Source organism: Gopherus evgoodei, chromosome 7, assembly GCF_007399415.2.
Source record: "Gopherus evgoodei ecotype Sinaloan lineage chromosome 7, rGopEvg1_v1.p, whole genome shotgun sequence".
Lineage (NCBI taxonomy): Eukaryota > Metazoa > Chordata > Testudines > Testudinidae > Gopherus > Gopherus evgoodei.
This window is the reverse complement of record NC_044328.1, coordinates 130,828,700-130,846,200: the sequence shown is the minus strand read 5'-3', so window position 1 is coordinate 130,846,200 and position 17,501 is coordinate 130,828,700. Positions and strand designations below refer to the sequence as shown.

Here is a 17,501-nt window from a genome sequence, read left to right as displayed (position 1 = left end):
ATTTTTTCCTTTTTGTTTTTAATAAAATGTACCTTTTTAAGCACGGGATTGGATTTTTGGTGTCCTAAGAGGGTGATGCATGTTCTTTGATTAGCTGGTAGCCACAGCTAATTTCTTAAGCACAGGATTGGATTTTTGGTGTCCTAAGAGGGTGATGCATGTTCTTTGATTAGCTGGTAGCCACAGCTAATTTCTTTTGTTTTCTTTCTCAGCTCTTCCCTGGAGGGGGGTGAAAGGGCTTGAGGGTACCCCACAGGGAGGAATTCCCAAGTGCTCCTTCTTGGGTTCAAAGGGTTGGGGGTTTTTTGCATTTGGGTGGTGGTAGCGTTTACCAAGCCAAGGTCAGAGAAAAGCTGTAACCTTGGGAGTGTAATACAAGCCTGGAGTGGCCAGTATTATTTTTTAGAATCCTTGCGGGCCCTCACTTCTGCACTCGGAGTGACAGAGTGGGGATTCAGCCTTGACAACTCCAAACCCCTCATCCATGGCCCCACCGCAGAGCCCACAATCCCAGCTGGAGCCCACACCCCCTCCCGCACTCTGAACCCCTTGTTGCCAGCCTGGAGCCTCCTTCAGCACCCCACCCCCCTCATCCCTGGTCCCACCCCAGAGCCTGCACAACCCCAGCCAGAGTCTTCACCCCCTCCCCTGCCCCCTCCCGGAGCCCACTCCTGCACCCTGAACCACTCATTTCTGGCCCCACCTGGAGCCTGAATCCCCAACCCAGATCCCATACCCACACCCCAAATCCCTCATCCCTGGCCCCACCCCAGAGTCCATACACCAAGCTGGAGCCATCACCCCCCTCCAACACCTCAATCTCCTGCCCCAGCCCAGTGAAAGTGAGTGAGGGTGGGTAGAGTGAGTGGGGATGGGGCCTTGAAGGAGTGGGGCAGGGTCAGGGCATGGCGGAGCAAGGTAGGGGTGTTCGGTTTTGTGCAACTAGAACGTTGGCAACCCCACCGACAGTCAGAAGCTGGGAATGGGCGACAGGGGATGGATCACTTGGTGATTACCTTCTCTGTTCATTCCCTCTGGGGCACCTGGCACTGGCCACTGTTGGCAGACAGGACGCTGGGCTGGGTGGACCTTTGGTCTGACCCAGTCTGGCCATTCTCATGTTCTTATGAAATGCCCGCTTGTACTGCTCCAGTCCGAGTATCACTCTGTGTCTGTCCCCGGAGTACACTGTGTGAGGGCAGCCAGGGCTGCTAGGTGGCATCTGTCACAAAGGGGAAATACCCAGCCCAGGATCAGGGTAGCACTGTTCAGTCCTTTCCCACTGTTCCTGGGCAAGAGGGAGTCAGCCACATGAACTCCTCTGCGAGCTCCACACAATCTCCTGTCACTCTTGGCTGTGGATCGATCCTCCCAGGCCATTCACACAGCTCTCACTGCCAAATCTGACCCTATGATCTTAATCTTGTCTGGCATCTTTTAATTACAAATGATACAAAGCTAAAACAGGCACTGAATGGGCCCATGGACAATGGGGAGTCCTTGCTCGGAGACTTGGCAATGCATGTTCGTTGGTTAGTTTGGATTCTGTGTAAGGAGGGGCCTGTCTTCCCCTGGTTTCTGTCAGTGTTTTGTGTTTTATTTTCTGTACAAAGTACTTTACTTTGCAATGGTTTCAATTTGTTTAAATATTCCTGCTGTTTGGCTGGACTCAAGTGTTTGGCCTAAAGCAGCTGGAAATCCCCACTGGGTGAGCATGGTCAGTGACGCGAAACATTCAGCTCACATCACCCAAGCGTGTCTCCATTCGCTCTGCTATGTACAGCAGAGAAGCCTTAGTTAAGCTCTCAGGAGAGCTATTTATATACTGACTGTGTTCTGAGTGAGAGTCCTTGCACAATCTGCCTACACTAAAAGGGAACGAGCCAACCCATCCCTGAGACTAGAACCACAGTCCCCTTATAGCCACAGCAGCGACACATTCCCAGTGGTCTCACAGTCCCTGGGGAAAGTCCCTCCCTTGCCAGGCAGGGAGAGTCAGAAACTGGTCCAGGAGCCTGTCCGTGGAGGAGGTTGGAAATCTGTGCAAGGAGACAGGAGCTCAGGGTCTGACACTCTCCATGGCATATGCGACCTGTCTCAACTCATGTGATTCCATTTGGTCTCCCTAAAGCCTTGCTGCTGTTTCAGTTGAATACAGGATTCTTGCACAATGCTGCCTGTTCTGAACTGCGGTGAGATCCTGAGCAGCTGCCATGTTTCCAGATGGCGTTTGGAGGGCTGGCCAGGGGCATTTCTCCTGGGCACAGAGTCTGCTGTTTGAGGGGGCACATGTGTCTCAGGGGGGCTTCTGTTTGGCATTTCCCATGATTTCTTGAATTCCACATTTACCTCTTTTATTTTGTCTTTATGACCCTTGCTAGGGCATTACCCTCCTGCAGAAAGGGGAATAATTAGCCAATACTGGTGCTGTCTCCCCACACTCCCATTATGAAAGCAGGAAAGTGACCAGAAATATTTAGGAGAGAGCTCAGAATGAGTCACAAAGTCTGATGGAATCTGTGGAGAAATTTTCTCTAACGCCAGTAGAATATTTGTTTAAAATGTTAGTGTGACAAAATGCTCATCCTGTCCCTGTGTCAGTGGCCAGAGGTCTGGCTTGGGGACTGGGAATGTGCTGCCATTGGAAAGGGAATTAATTCCCTGGGTTAGCAATGGGGTCTCAGGTTTGCCACTCCTGTGGTTGTTCTGTCTATGTTGCTGGGGATGATAGAAATGAAGTAACTGGGATTTCTGTCATGTTACGGGGTGCTTAGGAGTTCTGGATCAAGTGGGGAGTGAGAGGTCAGGTTGCTTGTGACCCCCAAGTGCGTATGCATTATAATTAGTCTGTATTTCCATGATCACATGCTAGGTTTTGCACAGGGCATCAGCCCAGTCAGTGCATAGGGCAAGTGGTGCTCCCGCAATGGAGGGCAGCAGAGATAAAAACTGAGCAGAGCGGTCACAGCAGGCATTGTAGGATACTGGTGGAAGCCAGTTCTGTCAACAAAACAAACAGTAGTGTCTACACTGACGCTTTGTTGCTTTAACTTTGCCGCAAAAAGCTCTATGCTTCTCGTCGAGGTGGTTGTTTTGTCGGCAAAACAGCAGAGTTTTACCACCAAAAGTAGCTTTGAAGTGTGTACGCCTCTCCTGTTTTGTCATCAAAAGGCAGCTTTTGCCGACAAAACTTTGCAGTGTAGACAAGAACAACAAGGAGTCCGGTGGCACCTTAAAGACTAACAGATTAATCTAAATCCAGACTCCCTGTTGTTTTTGTGGATACAGACTAACACAGTTACCCCAAGTGTAGACAAGGTTAGTGTCACAGCCTGGCTGCTCCTGTACACTGCTGCCTCCTCGCTCTTGCAGCCAATACACAGATTAGGACAAATTCCTGCTTTTTTTGCTGCATGTCAGAAAAACTCGCTCGAACCGAAGCCTATTGAGGCATAAAAAGCCTTGACAAAATGGTTCCTCTGACTCCTGCAGGACCCCAAGCCAGGCCTGGCAGCTGTTGTGAGTGTCTGAGTGTTTCAGCACAGCTCAGACAAGCCAGAGACAAAACAGCTGGGCATGTCAGATCTGCCCTGATATGGAGGCACAGTGACGTGACGAGACGATTTGCAGGGTGGGGAAAGACTAGAGAGAGCAGCCTGGAGGCTCTCTCAATGGGGGCAGCTCTCCACAGACCTACCGTGGAGGTGGGTGTAACTTACATCACTCGGGATGGCTGTCACACTTCTGCTTACTCCTGGGGGAATTCCTTGCCACTGCGCATGTGCAGAATTTATGGCCCCCACAGATTTCTTTTCTTCCCCGCAGAAAACTGACTTGCTGATGGGGAAGCAAAGGGAAGCCACAAGAGCAGCGATGTGACCCTCCCCAGCAGTATGTTCTGGTTGCCAGCAGAAAGGTAAATCACCATGGGGTAGAGGACAGACTGGAGAAGACCCCGGTGGTGGCTCCTACCCTGTGCCAGGCTCAGCTGCTGGTCCCAGCTGGGCTGGGGAGGATGGGACTCCCTCTTCCCTGCATGGCATCCGGGGCTGCGTCAGACCCACCCTGAAATTTCTTCCCTGGCTGCAGGAAGCTTTGCCAACTCCTACTTGCTTCTAAACCCATTGCTTCTCAGCTGTAGGGGGAGGGATCCCTTTACAGGGAGCTGCTCCCCCATCCACCCAAGCCCGCTGCTGAGCCTCACGCCACCCTGCACCCAGAACCCCCCCGATGAGCCACACTCCCTCTGCACCGACCACCCTGAACTACCTCACCTGGATCCCCACCCCACTGAGCCCTAGTCCCCCAGCATCTGGGCACCCCACTGAGACCCACCCATAGCTAGATCCCTGCTGAACCCCAACCACCTTCACCTGGAACACCCTGCAGAGTCCCATCACCATTGCACCCAGAATCCTCCAACAATCCCCTGTGCATCCAGATCCCCCTCGACCCAGATCCCCCACTGAGCTCGCACCCAGACTGTTCCACCCTCTCCACCCACCCCTGGATCCCCTCACATTAAGTCCCCCGACGCTAAAGTCCTGCCTGCCCACACCGGTGCAGCTGGCATGGAGGGGCAGGGCCGTGGGGTGTTTCTGGGGCAGGCCTGGTCCCTGTGCTGTGTCAGAGTTGGACTGTGTAGCTCTCCCACCCCGTGCAGCCAGGGGCCTGAGCCCGGCAATGCCAGGCTGAAGCCCCCACGTTCATTTCACAGATAGGACTTGCACCATTTCAAAATCCTGAGCCTGGCGCTGTTAATGTTCTGGTGCAGAACCCTCCTTCCCCCCCGTAACACCCTGCGCTGCCCACAAGCGCCAGGACCCCCCCCAGTAACACCCCTACGCTGCCCACAGGCCCCAGGACCCCCCCCCGGTAACACCCACGCTGCCCACAGGTGCCAGGCCCCCCCCATCACCCCTGCGCTGCCCACAGGTGCCCAGGACCCCCCCCAGTACACCCTACGCTGCCCACAGGCCCCAGGACCCCCCCCCCGGGTAACACCCCACGCTGCCCACAGGTGCCAGGCCCCCCCCATCACCCCGCGCTGCCCACAGGCGCCAGGACCCCCCCCAGTAACACCCTACGCTGCCCACAGGCGCCAGGACCCCCCCCCGGTAACACCCGCGCTGCCCACAGGCGCCAGGACCCCCCCCAGTAACACCCGCGCTGCCCACAGGTGCCAGGCCCCCCCCGGTAACAACCCGCGCTGCCCACCGGCGCCAGGCCCCCCCGCATCACCCCGCGCTGCCCACAGGTGCCAGGACCCCCCCCATCACCCCGCGCTGCCCACAGGTGCCAGGACACCCCCCCCGGTAACACCCCGCGCTGCCCAGAGGCGCCGGGACCCCCCCCCCCGTAACACCCCGCGCTGCCCAGAGGCGCCGGGACCCCCCCCCTCCGGTAACACCCCGCCCTGCCCACAGGCGCCGGACCCCCCCCCTCCGGTAACACCCCGCCCTGCCCACAGGCGCCGGGACACCCCCCCCGGTAACACCCCGCGCTGCCCACAGGCGCCGGGACCCCCCCCCGTAACAACCCCGCGCTGCCCACAGGCGCCGGACCCCCCCCCCCTCCGGTAACACCCGCGCTGCCACAGGCGCCGGACCCCCCCCTCCGTAACACCCCGCGCTGCCCACAGGCGCCGGGACCCCTCCGGTAACACCCCGCCCTGCCCACAGGCGCCGGGGGCCCCCCCCGGTAACACCCGCGCTGCCCACAGGTGCCAGGCCCCCCCCATCACCCTGCGCTTGCCCACAAGCGCCAGGACCCCCCCCCGTAACACCCTGCGCTGCCCACAGGCGCCAGGACCCCCCCAGTAACACCCTACGCTGCCCACAGGCCCCAGGACCACCCCCCCGGTACACCCCGCGCTGCCCACAGGTGCCAGGCCCCCCCGGTAACACCCCGCGCTGCCCACCTGGCGCCAGGACCCCCCCCCGGTAACACCCCGCGCTGCCCACAGGCCCAGGACACCCCCTCCCGGTAACACCCCGCGCTGCCCACAGGCCCGGGACACCCCCCCCCCGTAACCTCCACGCTGCCCACAGGCGCCGGTCCCCCCCCCTCCGGTAACACCCCGCGCTGCCCACAGGCGCCGGACCCCCCCGTACACCCCGCTCTGCCCACAGCGCCGGGTTCCCCCCCCCCGGTAACACCCCCGCGCTGCCACAGGCCCAGGACCCCCCCCATCACCCCGCCTGCCCACAGCGCCCGGGGCCCCCCCCCCCGGTAACCCCCGCTGCCCACATGCCAGACCCCCCCCCGGTAACACCCCGCGCTGCCCACACGCCTGCCCCCCCCGGTAACACCCCGCTGCCCACAGCGCGGGCCCCCCCCCGGTAACACCCCGCGCTGCCCATAGCCCGGGACCCCCCCCCCGTAACACCCCGCCCTGCCCAGAGGCGCCGGTACCCCCCCCGTAACACCCGCGCTGCCCAGAGCGCCGGGACCCCCCCCCGTAACACCCCGCGCTGCCCACAGCGCGGACCCCCCCCCGTACACCCCGCGCTGCCCAGGCGCCGGGTTTCCCCCCCCCCGTAACACCCCGCGCTGCCACAGGCGCCAGGACCCCCCCCATCACCCCCGCTGCCCCAGGCGCCGGGGCCCCCCCCCGGTAACACCCCGCCTGCCCACAGGTGCCAGGACCCCCCCCCCGGTAACACCCCCGCTGCCCAGAGGCGCCGGGACCCCCCCCGTAACACCCCGCTGCCCAGAGCCCGGGACCCCCCCCTAACACCCCGCGCTGCCCACAGGCGCCGGTTCCCCCCCCCGGTAACACCCCGCCTGCCCACATGCGCCAGGACCCCCCCCATCACCCCGCTGCCCACAGGCGCCGGGCCCCCCCCCCCGGTAACACCCCTCTGCCCACAGTGCCAGGACCCCCCCCCCGGTAACACCCGCGCTGCCCACAGGCACCGGCCCCCCCCCCGGTAACACCCCGCGCTGCCCACAGTGCCAGGACCCCCCCCCGGTAACACCCCGCTGCCCACAGGCACCAGGACCCCCCCCCGGTAACACCCCGCGCTGCCCACAGGCGCCAGGACACCCCCCCCGGTAACACCCCGCGCTGCCCACAGGCGCCGGGCCCCCCCCCCCCGGTAACACCCCGCGCTGCCCACAGGCGCCGGGACCCCCCGGTAACACCCCGCCCTGCCCACAGGCGCCGGGGGCCCCCCCCGGTAACACCCGCGCTGCCCACAGGTGCCAGGCCCCCCCCATCACCCTGCGCTGCCCACAAGCGCCAGGACCCCCCCCCGTAACACCCTGCGCTGCCCACAGGCCCCAGGACCACCCCCCCCGGTAACACCCCGCGCTGCCCACAGGTGCCAGGACCCCCCCCCCCGGTAACACCCGCGCTGCCCACAGGCGCCAGGACCCCCCCCCGGTAACACCCCGCGCTGCCCACAGGCGCCAGGACCCCCCCCCCGGTAACACCCCGCGCTGCCCACAGGCGCCGGGTCCCCCCCCGTAACACCCCGCGCTGCCCACAGGCGCCAGGACCCCCCCCCGTAACACCCCGCGCTGCCCACAGGCGCCAGGACCCCCCCCCCGGTAACACCCCGCGCTGCCCACAGGCGCCAGGACCCCCCCCCCCGGTAACACCCCGCGCTGCTCACAGGCGCCGGGACCCCCCCCCCCGTAACACCCCGCGCTGCCCACAGGCGCCGGGTTCCCCCCCCCGGGTAACACCCCGCGCCGCCCCCCCCCCGGTAACACCCCGCGCACGGCCTGGGCTGCGTCCACACAGACGCAAGGGGGCGAGCGCCCCGGAGCCCGCGGGTTGGACGTGGGCGGGGCTGGAGCACGCCTCGGAGCGCGGGGCGGTGGGAACAGGGAGCCGGCCGGGCGCATGCGCGGCTATAGCGGGAGTGAGGGAGCTGGAGCAAGGTGCTCGAGTCGCTGCGTCGCGATGTGATGACGTCACGGCAGCGCCCGGAAGGTCTGGGCCTATTGCGAATGTCCGGTGCGCGCCGTGGCCCCGGAAGCGGGGAACGGAAGCAGCCCGGTGGCCGAGTGCGGGGCCGTGATGGGCCGTGAGCCGTGAGCGGGTGGGGATGGCGGGGGCCCGGGGCTGGCCCCAGGCGGGCAGCGGGGAGCGGGCTCTGGCCGAGCTGCTGCTCGCGTTCTCTCGGGCGCAGTATCGGGCCAAGGACGGGGGCGGCGGCGGGGCCGGGAGCAGCGCGAAGGTGAGAGGCTGAGGCCAAGCCCCCCGCGGGACCCACTGCCCCGCCCCCGTCTCTTCCCCCTGCCGGCACCTGAGACCCCGGAGAGAGACCCCCCCGCTGGGCCGGGCCGGGCCGGGCCCCGAGACACGTCCCGTTTCCTGCTCAGCCCCTGAGAGCCTCACCCCCCCCATCCGTTCCCGGCTGTGCCCGCGGGACAACCCCCACATTCCCTGGTCTGAGAGACCCTGACACCCTCTCCCGCTTCTGGCTGGGCGAGACAGGGGGTTCGCTTCCAGCTGGGCCAAGCCCCACCAGCCCCTCCTGGCTAAGGCAAGGCCTCTGGGGAGGAGGATAGCAGAGGTGTCCTGTGCCCTGAGGGGAAGGGTCAGCCTGAGCTCCAGCTCCTGAGCTGTAAATTTGGCTGTCTTGCAGGTGGAGAGGATTGAGAAGCGCTGCTTGGAGCTGTTTGGCAGGGACTATTGCTACAGCCTGATCCAGAATGTGAATGGGGAAATTTGTGGCCACTATCCTCGGCAGATTGTCTTCCTAGAGTACGAGAGCACTGACAGGGAGCGGAACATGTAAGTAACTCCTGCCCCACCCGCCTCCTTCCTGCCAGGAGAGCTGGCTGCACGAGAGCCATACAAAACTGCCTAAGCCCTGTCTCACCTGCAAGACACACAACCGTGGTTCCAGGTTGAGTAGCTCTAACAAGGGGCATTTCCACAGAGGGCTAGCTAGTCTTGTTATCTTCCCTGCATGACTGGGCTCTTAAGAAGCACGAGAAAACTGGAAATGCACTCTTTGCTGAGCTATAGTTGTGCCTGCACTGTCTACTGTATGGATGAACTCCCTATTTTTAGCTAGACAGATCACCCGCTGGGTTACTTTTGTCCCATGGAACTGGGATCTGTCTCTGCACCTTAGTGTGAAGTTGGCAGTGCTATTAGGATATTTTGTTCTAGTCCCTAATCTTGTGTAGCTTTGCAGTCTTTCTGGCCCTTTCAGAGCAGCTGTTGCCTCAAACTCTTGGGCTTTTCTGCAAGCGAAGAAATAAGCTAAATTTCTTCAGTTTGCTGTGGATGGGAAGAATAGAATATGTTGCAAGGCAGCTTTAGGTGCATAACAGTTATGGGTGGGCTAATTTTTTTCTGGTTACACTATCTGGTGTAGGTACGGCAGCAACATTCATATTTATATAGGGATGAATGCACTCTTGGTGTTCAATAAATGTTACTGGACTTTTGACCCTATTTTTGGGGATGAGGCTGAGGTAAAGAGTAGGGGCAAGGGAGGAGCATACTCTGAACTGTGTTGTGCCACTGACTGTGAGAGTAAGAAACTCATTGTACTTTGGACTGAGATCATGTCAGATCTCATCACCGAGCATGGTTAGGCTAGGCCAGTACTTGGCTCTGAGGTCCCAAAGTGTGAATTGCTTTCAGGCCGTCAGCAAGCTGCTCTCTTCCTGTGTGCAGTAGGTTTGTTATGACTGGTGATTTAAGTTCCATGGTATTTGTGCTGCCCCATCAGATGACCTGAAAATTTTCAAACTTGAAAGTTACTCAAACTTTTATAATGTGTTTTTGGACAATCGTTTGCTGATGAAACTTGTTCAGCTTTTGGGATTTGTGGATTGGAGACACTAATTTAGACATGTGAGCCACGTATAACAACCCAAACTCTGTGCTTTTATTTGGAACATATTAGCGAATCAGCTTACTGTATGTTGGAAACCATTGATTTTGACTTAAGTTATAAAGCTTTTAAATAGCCTGTGTGTGGCATGTGCAAGAGAGCTCCATTAAGTCTGGATGTGAGCACTTCCTGAGAGGTACTGTGCCTGCATAGAAAGTCTGGCAAGTGACCACTGTTGAATGGATAGAATAAACTGGTTGTGCTTTGCAAAAGTTATAAGTTAGCATTTGTCTGATTTACTGAATTTCTGTTCTGAAACTTTATTGTTTCAGAACAGTACATTTTCTTTGCAAATTTAGAAGTCCACTCAGCCCTTTGTGAGGTGTTGTATATAAGTAGAAATAAAAGAATATTAAAAAGCAATCTTTATTCACTTTAGTACATGCATGCACAAAACTTTTACTTGAGTCTTAGTTTCATAGTCTCCTGTGGCAGAATGGAGATTGTGCCACTACAGAGTCTCACAGTGATTGCTTTAGGATTTCATGACCGTTAATTCCACATGTAAACATACAATCTACATTTGTCTCAAATCTGTTTACACCTCTGATCAAACAATAGATGCACCTACCCACACTTAGGCTACGTCCAGACTACCCGCCGTATCGGCGGGTTAAAATCGATTGCTCAGGGATTGATATATCGCGTCTCATCTAGATGCGATATATCGATCCCCGAGCGCGCTTATATCGATTCCGGAACTCCATCAACCCCAACAGAGTTGCGGAATCGACAGGGAGAGCCACGAACGTCGATCCCGCGCGGTGAGGACGGGTGAGTAATCCAATCTTAGATATTTGACTTCAGCTACGTTATTCACGTAGCTGAAGTTGCGTATCTAAGATCGATTTCCCCCCGTAGTGTGGACCAGCCCTTAGTGATTCAAAGCTGAGCTATGAGAAGAGGGCCAAATTCATGCTACTCCTGACCCCAGCTGCCATTAAACCAACATAGTTGGCTCCCATAGCAGAGCTGACAGACCCCAATAGAAGGGTTAAGACCTGGACAATGGTGTATTCAACTGCCTAACATCAGAACAGCCCCTACATTGCTGTAACTTACATCAGGCCTGGCCCAGATAACAGGGAGCTGTAACCAGCCGCCCACTGTGCTCTCCTGCACTCAGTCAGTCTTGGTGCAGGTGAGAATCTGTGCCACTGTCTCCATCATCTCCCCCCTTGTACACATCTCTCTGAGTATTGTACATAAGAGTCTGTGCTTGTACCTTATACACAGGCCACCTATTTGCCCTTAGATTTGTTTTGTTAAGTTATTATCTCCTCTTACTTTTATTTTTACTCTTTTCTAAACACAAAAATTCCATTCCAAAAAACTGACTGTAACACTGAGTGGGGCAGTTAAACACACAGTGGAGGAAGCATTTCACTTGCTGAGCAAAGTGCTTGATGCAAGCTGACACAAATCCATCAGAGCACTTTAAAATGCTTAAGCGTGTGAATAGCTCCATTGATGTCAGTGGCATTATTTGCATGTCTAAAGTTAAGCATATACTTAAATTCTTGTCTGGATTGTGCCCAGAATGCTCATGTCTCTAGTGTTGTACCCTATTGTATCCAAGTACTTATGTTTAAGAACAAAATACAGAATCTTTCCACATCAATAACATTATTGTACTTGGTTGGAAACTTTCGGACCAAGGTCTTACGCTGTGTGGTGGTCTAAAGATATGGTCTCCTCATCTCAAAAAAAGATTACTGGCACTAGGAAAGGTTCAGAAAAGGGCAACTAAAATTATTAGGGGTTTGGAGCAGGTCCCATATGAGGAGAGATTAAAGAGGCTAGGACTTTTCAGCTTGGAAAAGAGGAGACTATGGCAGGATATGATAGAGGTATATAAAATCATGAGTGATGTGGAGAAAGTAGATAAGGAAAAGTGTTATTCCCATAACACAAGAACTAGAGGTCACCAAATGAAATTAATAGGCAGCAGGTTTAAAACAAATAAAAGGAAGTTCTTCTTCATGCAGCGCACAGTCAACTTGTGCAACTCCTTACCTGAGGAGGTTGTGAAGGCTAGGACTATAACAACGTTTAAAAGAGAACTGGATAAATTCATAGTGGTTAAGTCCATTAATGGTTATTAGCCAGGATGGGTAAGGATTGGTGTCCTTAGCCTCTGTTTGTCAGAGAATGGAGATGGATCACTTGATCATTACCTGTTAGGTTCACTCCCTCCTGGGCACCTGGCATTGGCCACTGTCAGCAGACAGGATACTGGGCTAGATGGACCTTTGGTCTGACCCGGTACAACCGTTCTTATGTTCTCATGTCTAGCTTGACATAACTTATTTAAACTTTTAAAAAGACTTTGTCAAGGCTCCTCACAAGAGACTGTTGAAGAAACTAAATAGTCACGGGGGAGAGGTGAAGTATCAAGTACTGTCATGGATCAAAAACTAGGAAAAGAAAATAAAGGTCAATTTTACTTCCTGGCAAAAGTTTAACAGTTGAGATCTCAAGGTTCTGTGTTAGATTTATTATATGAGTGATCTGAAAAGGGAGACGAGCCATGAGGCAGCAACTTGAAGATAAGTTATTAGGTTAGACAAATCGGGAGAAGACTGTGAGAAACTTCAGAGGGACCTAACCAAACTAGATGAATGGGCAACACAATGGCAAATGAAATTTCAGTGTTGATAAATGCAGAGTGTTGCACAGAGGAGGGAAAAATTTAATTACCTAGACAGCTTCCAGGGTTCTAAATTAACTCTCAATTTAGGCCATGTCTACACTACAGTGGGACAGCTACAGCAGCTGTCACTGTAGTGCATAGTGTAGACAATACCTTCGGTGATGGAAGGGATTTTTCTGTCGAAGTGGTTAAGCCACCTCTCTGGGAGGTGGTAGTGAGGTTGAGGGAAGAATTCTTGTGTCGGCTGTGCTGCATATTCACCAGGGGTTAGGTCCAACTAACTACATCACGATGTAGCAAGGCTGACCTAGTTTTTGGTTTGGGCCAGGCCTTAGAAAGGGACTTGGGCATCATTGAGCTGACATCTTCATTGACTTCTCTCAAATGTGCAGCTGCGAGCAATGTTCAGGTGCATGAGGAATCAGAGAGAGAATACCATGGAGAGTATTTAAAGCTGTGTGTTTGACTGAATTTCCCTGAAAAATTACTGGGTTTTAAAAAAGCAACTGTTCGAGTTTTATTCTTTTTAACCCCAGTTTTGCCAGTATTGGATCTCCCCGCACCTGGCTCTCCACCCCAGAGTCCCCACTAGCTGACACAGTACACATACTCAGAGGAGGTGAACTCCCGGTTGGCGGCTGCTGCTGCGTTGTGGGGGAGCAAGATCGGCAGGGCCCGGGCTCTCAGCAGCTGAGTGAGGGGGAGAGAGAGCCCCCATCCACCTTTCCTGCTGGACAGAATCCCCTCCTGAGAACATACGAATGGCTATACTGGGTCAGACCAATGGTCCATCTGGCCCTGTATCCTGTCTTCCCACGGTGGCCAATGCCAGGTGCTTCAGAGGGAATGAATACAGCAGGCAATCATCAAGTGATCCATCTCCTGTCACCCATTCCCAACTCCTGGCAAACAGAGGCTAGGGGCATCCAAGCATGGGGTGCATCCCTGACCATCTTAGCTAATAGCCATTGATGAACCTATCCTTCATGAACTTACCCAGTTCATTTTTGAACCCAGTTGTGCTTTTGGCCTTCACAGCATCCCCTGGCAACAAGTTCCTCAGGTTGACTATGTGTTGTGCGAAGAAGTACTGCATTATGTTTGTTTTAAACCTGCTGTCTATTAATTTCATTGGGTGTCCTCTGGTTCTTGTATTATGAGAAGGGGTAAATAGCACTTCCCTATTAACTTTCTCCACACCATTTATGATTTTATAGACCTTTATTATATCCCCCCTTAGTCGTCTCTTATCCAAACTGAACAGTCCCAGTCTTTTTAATCTCTCTTCATATGGAAGCTGTTTCATACTGCTAATAATTTTTGTTGCCCTTTTCTGTACCTTTTCCAATTCCAATATAGCTTTTTTGAGATGGGATGACCACATCTGCACGCAGTATTCAAGGTGTGGGTGTATCATGGATTTATTTAGTGGCATTATGATAATAAGACAGAAAATATCTATCCCTTTTTTCATGGCTCCTAACATTGTTAGCTTTTTAGACTGCCGCTATACATTGAACAAGTGTATTTAGAGAACCATCCATGATGACTCCAAGATCTCTCTCTTGCACGATAACAGCTAACTTAGATCCCATCATTTTATGTGGATAGTTGGGACTGTTTTTTCCAATGTGCATTACTTTGCATTTATCAACATTGAATTTCATCTGCCATTTTGATGTCCAGTCACCTGGTTTTGTGAGAGCCCTTTGTAACTCTTCGCAGTCTGCTTTGGACTTAACTATCTTGAGTATTAGCTGCACACTTTGCCACTTCACTGTTTACCCCTTTTTCCAGATCATTTCTGAATCTGTTGAATAGGACAGATCCCAGTACAGACCCCTCGGGGACACCACTATTTACCTCTTTCCACTGGCCACTTATTCCTACCCTTTGTTTCCTATCTTTTAACCAGCTACTGATCCATGAGAGGACCTTCCCTCTTATCCCACAACAGTTTAAACATTTTTTTTGCTATTAGTATTGTGTCTTTTGCTAGTTGCTCTTCAAGTTCTTTTTTGGCCTGCCTAATTATACTTTTACACTTGACTTGCCAGAGTTTATGCTCCTTTCTGTTTTCTTCAGTAGGATTTGACTTTCAATTTTTAAAGGATGCCTTTTTGCCTCTAGCTGCCTCATTTGTTCTGCTGTTTAGCCACTGTGACTCTGTTTTGGTCCTCCTGCTATGTTTTTTAATGTGGGGTGTACATTTAATTTGAGTTCTATTATGATGTTTTTAAAAAAATTTCCATGTAGCTTGCAGGGATTTTGCTCTTGTGTTTGCCCACTTTCCATTAATAAGATGCCTCATTTTTGCATACAGTAGAACCTTAGAGTTACGAACACCTCGGGAATGAAGGTTGTTTGTAACTCTGAACAAAACATTTTGGTGCTGCTTTCAAAAATTTAAACACAAAATTGACATAATACAGCTTTGAAACTTTACCATGAAAAAGAAAAATGCTGCTTTCCCTTTATTTTTTTAGTATATGTTTACCACAGTATGGTATTGTATTTACCTTTTGTCTGTCTGTCTGTCTGTCGTTGCTGCTGCCTGATGATGTACTTTCGGTTCCAAATGAGGTGCGTGGTTGACTGGGCAGTTTGTAACTCTGAGATTCTACTGTAGTTCCCCTTTCTGAAGTTAAATGCTACTGTGCTTCTTTGGTATTTTCCCACCCACAAGGATGTTAAATTTAATTACATTATGGTCTCTTATTACTGAGCAGTTCAGCTACATTCACCTCTTTAACCAGGTCTTGTGCACCACTGAGGACTAAATCAAGAATTGCTTCTCCCCTTGTGGGTTCCAAGACTAGCTGCTCCAAGAAGCCATCATTAATGGTGTCTAGCAATTTTATCTCTGCATCCTGTCCTGAGTTGACATGCACCCAATCACAATGGAGATAGCTGAAATCTCTCACTATTATTGGACTTTCTGTTTTTGAAGCCTCTCTAATCTCCCTGACCATTTTATAGTCGCCAGCACCTCCTGGTCAGGTGGTCGGTAACATATTCCTACCGCTCTACTCTTATTATTCAAACCTGGAATTTCTTTCCAGAGAGATTCTGTGGTACAGTTTGATTCATTTAAGATTTTTACTATATTTGACTCTTTCTTTCACATATTGTGCCACTCCCCCACAAGTCCAACCTGCTTCGTCATTCCTACATATTTTGTACCCTGGTATTATCATGTCCCACTGATTATCATAATTTCACCAAGTTTCTGTGTTGCCTATTATATCAATATCCTCGTTTAATATCAGGCACTCAAATTCACCCATATAAATATTTAGACTTCTAGCATTTCTATATAAGCACTTTTAAGATGTGTCCCTTTTTAGTTGTGTGCCATTGTGTAATATAATTGAAGGGGTCTCTTTTTCATTTGACTGTTTCTCTTCAGTTCAACCCTATCAACTTGTATCCTCTCCTCTTTACTAAACTATGGAGAATTCCCATTAATAGAGCTTCCCCTAAAGGATGTGTCTGTCTGAACCGTGTGCTCCTCTGTATCTGTTGGCTTTCCCCAGCTCTTAGTTTAAAAACGCCTCTACGACCTTTTGAATTTTACATGGCAGTAATTTGGTTCCATTTTGTCAATCTTGACCCTGGCTCTTCAATGCAGCCCTGTCCTCACTGGAGGAGTGGGATGGGCAAGAAGCTGGGTCAAGACTCCTTCCCAGACCCCCCCCCCACCGCTGCAGCAACCTGAAGGTTAACCCCACCCCTGCCTGTGAGTTCCAGGCACCCCCTGCCCACGACTCAGATTTAAATAATAAAAATGAAAATTGGCTGCCTACAAAATCAGGATGAAAATTCCTTTGCTTCTTAGAAAGATGGAAGGGGTCAGGTAGGACTTCAGTCTTGATTGGGCCACTATGCAGTACTGAAATACTACTAAATAGGTAACTCAATCTATGAATCTAAGGCCTGGTCTACACTGACAGTTAGATTGACTCAGCTATGTCACTCAGGGGAGTGAAAAATCCACACCCCTGAGCAGTGTCGTTGACTCAGCCTAACCTCCAGTATAGACAGCTCTGGGTCGATGGAAGAATTTTGCTAACCAAGCTACCGCCTTTTGAGAAGGTGGATTGCCTACACCAACCAGAGGCTCCCCACCCCACAGGTACTGTCTACACTGGAGCACTGCTGCAACTGTGCCACTGTAGTGTTTCAGGTGTAGACAAGCCCTAATAGTAAAATATAGCAACAAATGCTGCTTGAATGCTAAGCAGCTAGCAAAAGGAGTGACTGGCTGAGATGAACAGTTACTAAGCATGTAAACAAACTAGGAGAAGGCTGGGTGTGAGCAATATTCTGTACTGGTGGCTGCTTGTCTGTAAACAATTGGCTTCATTGCAGGTTTGCGTTCCAGAGCAGGCAAACAGCACTTCAGGAAAAGCTTTGAAGAAATTCCTGGAGGAAGGTGGAAGGGCAGTTCTGGTTCTCTAGCCTCCCAGCAGTGTGTGTTCCTGGGGAAGGTTCCCAGGGAGCGGGGGCTTGTCAACAGTAGGATGTTTGTGTTGGTGGAGCTGAATGGGGCAAACTCTGGCTGTAGGTGAGCTGCACCAGAGTGAGCTACCCTAGTGCAAGTCACTCGCCATTAATGCTATGTCCTAGTTTGGAGGGCTACACTAGTGCACTTACATTAGAGTGCAGAAAATCCCCAGTTCAGGCAAGCTCCCGGCCTTCTACAACGGCATATTATACATCTCATTTAGCCCAAGAGCAGTTGTTTTGAGGTACAGGACAGGATGGTGTGGGTGCAGTTCCAGGGACAAGTGTGCTTGATTGGACAGGATTGGTGAAGAGGCACTGGTGTTCTGAGCAGTGTCACCTGCTTTGGCATCTCTCCTCATCTTTGTGCCTAAAGTCAGGAAAGCTGGAGGCTATCCCAGAAATTACATGAGTAGGACTAGATGCTGTGGAGTTGGAGATGGGCCTAGGAGAGCTAAGTCCTTATTGGTCATACC

At 53.1% G+C, this 17,501-nt stretch overlaps 1 protein-coding gene across 4 annotated transcripts in view; it reads left to right on the top strand.

Moving 5' to 3' along the window:
- Positions 1–7,887: 7,887 nt before the first annotated feature.
- MTMR14 (myotubularin related protein 14) overlaps positions 7,888–17,501 on the top strand; it is a 60,108-nt gene continuing 50,494 nt past the window's right edge. The window contains exons 1-2 of one of the 4 annotated variants that reach the window (XM_030568196.1): positions 7,888–7,942; positions 8,601–8,749. In XM_030568196.1, coding sequence (XP_030424056.1) covers positions 8,748–8,749 — 2 coding nt within the window. In that variant the 5' untranslated portion in view covers positions 7,888–7,942; positions 8,601–8,747. Of the gene's footprint in view, positions 7,943–8,057; positions 8,190–8,600; positions 8,750–17,501 lie in introns of those variants that run through there. The other 3 variants (XM_030568195.1, XM_030568194.1, XM_030568197.1) reach the window with 3 other exon arrangements.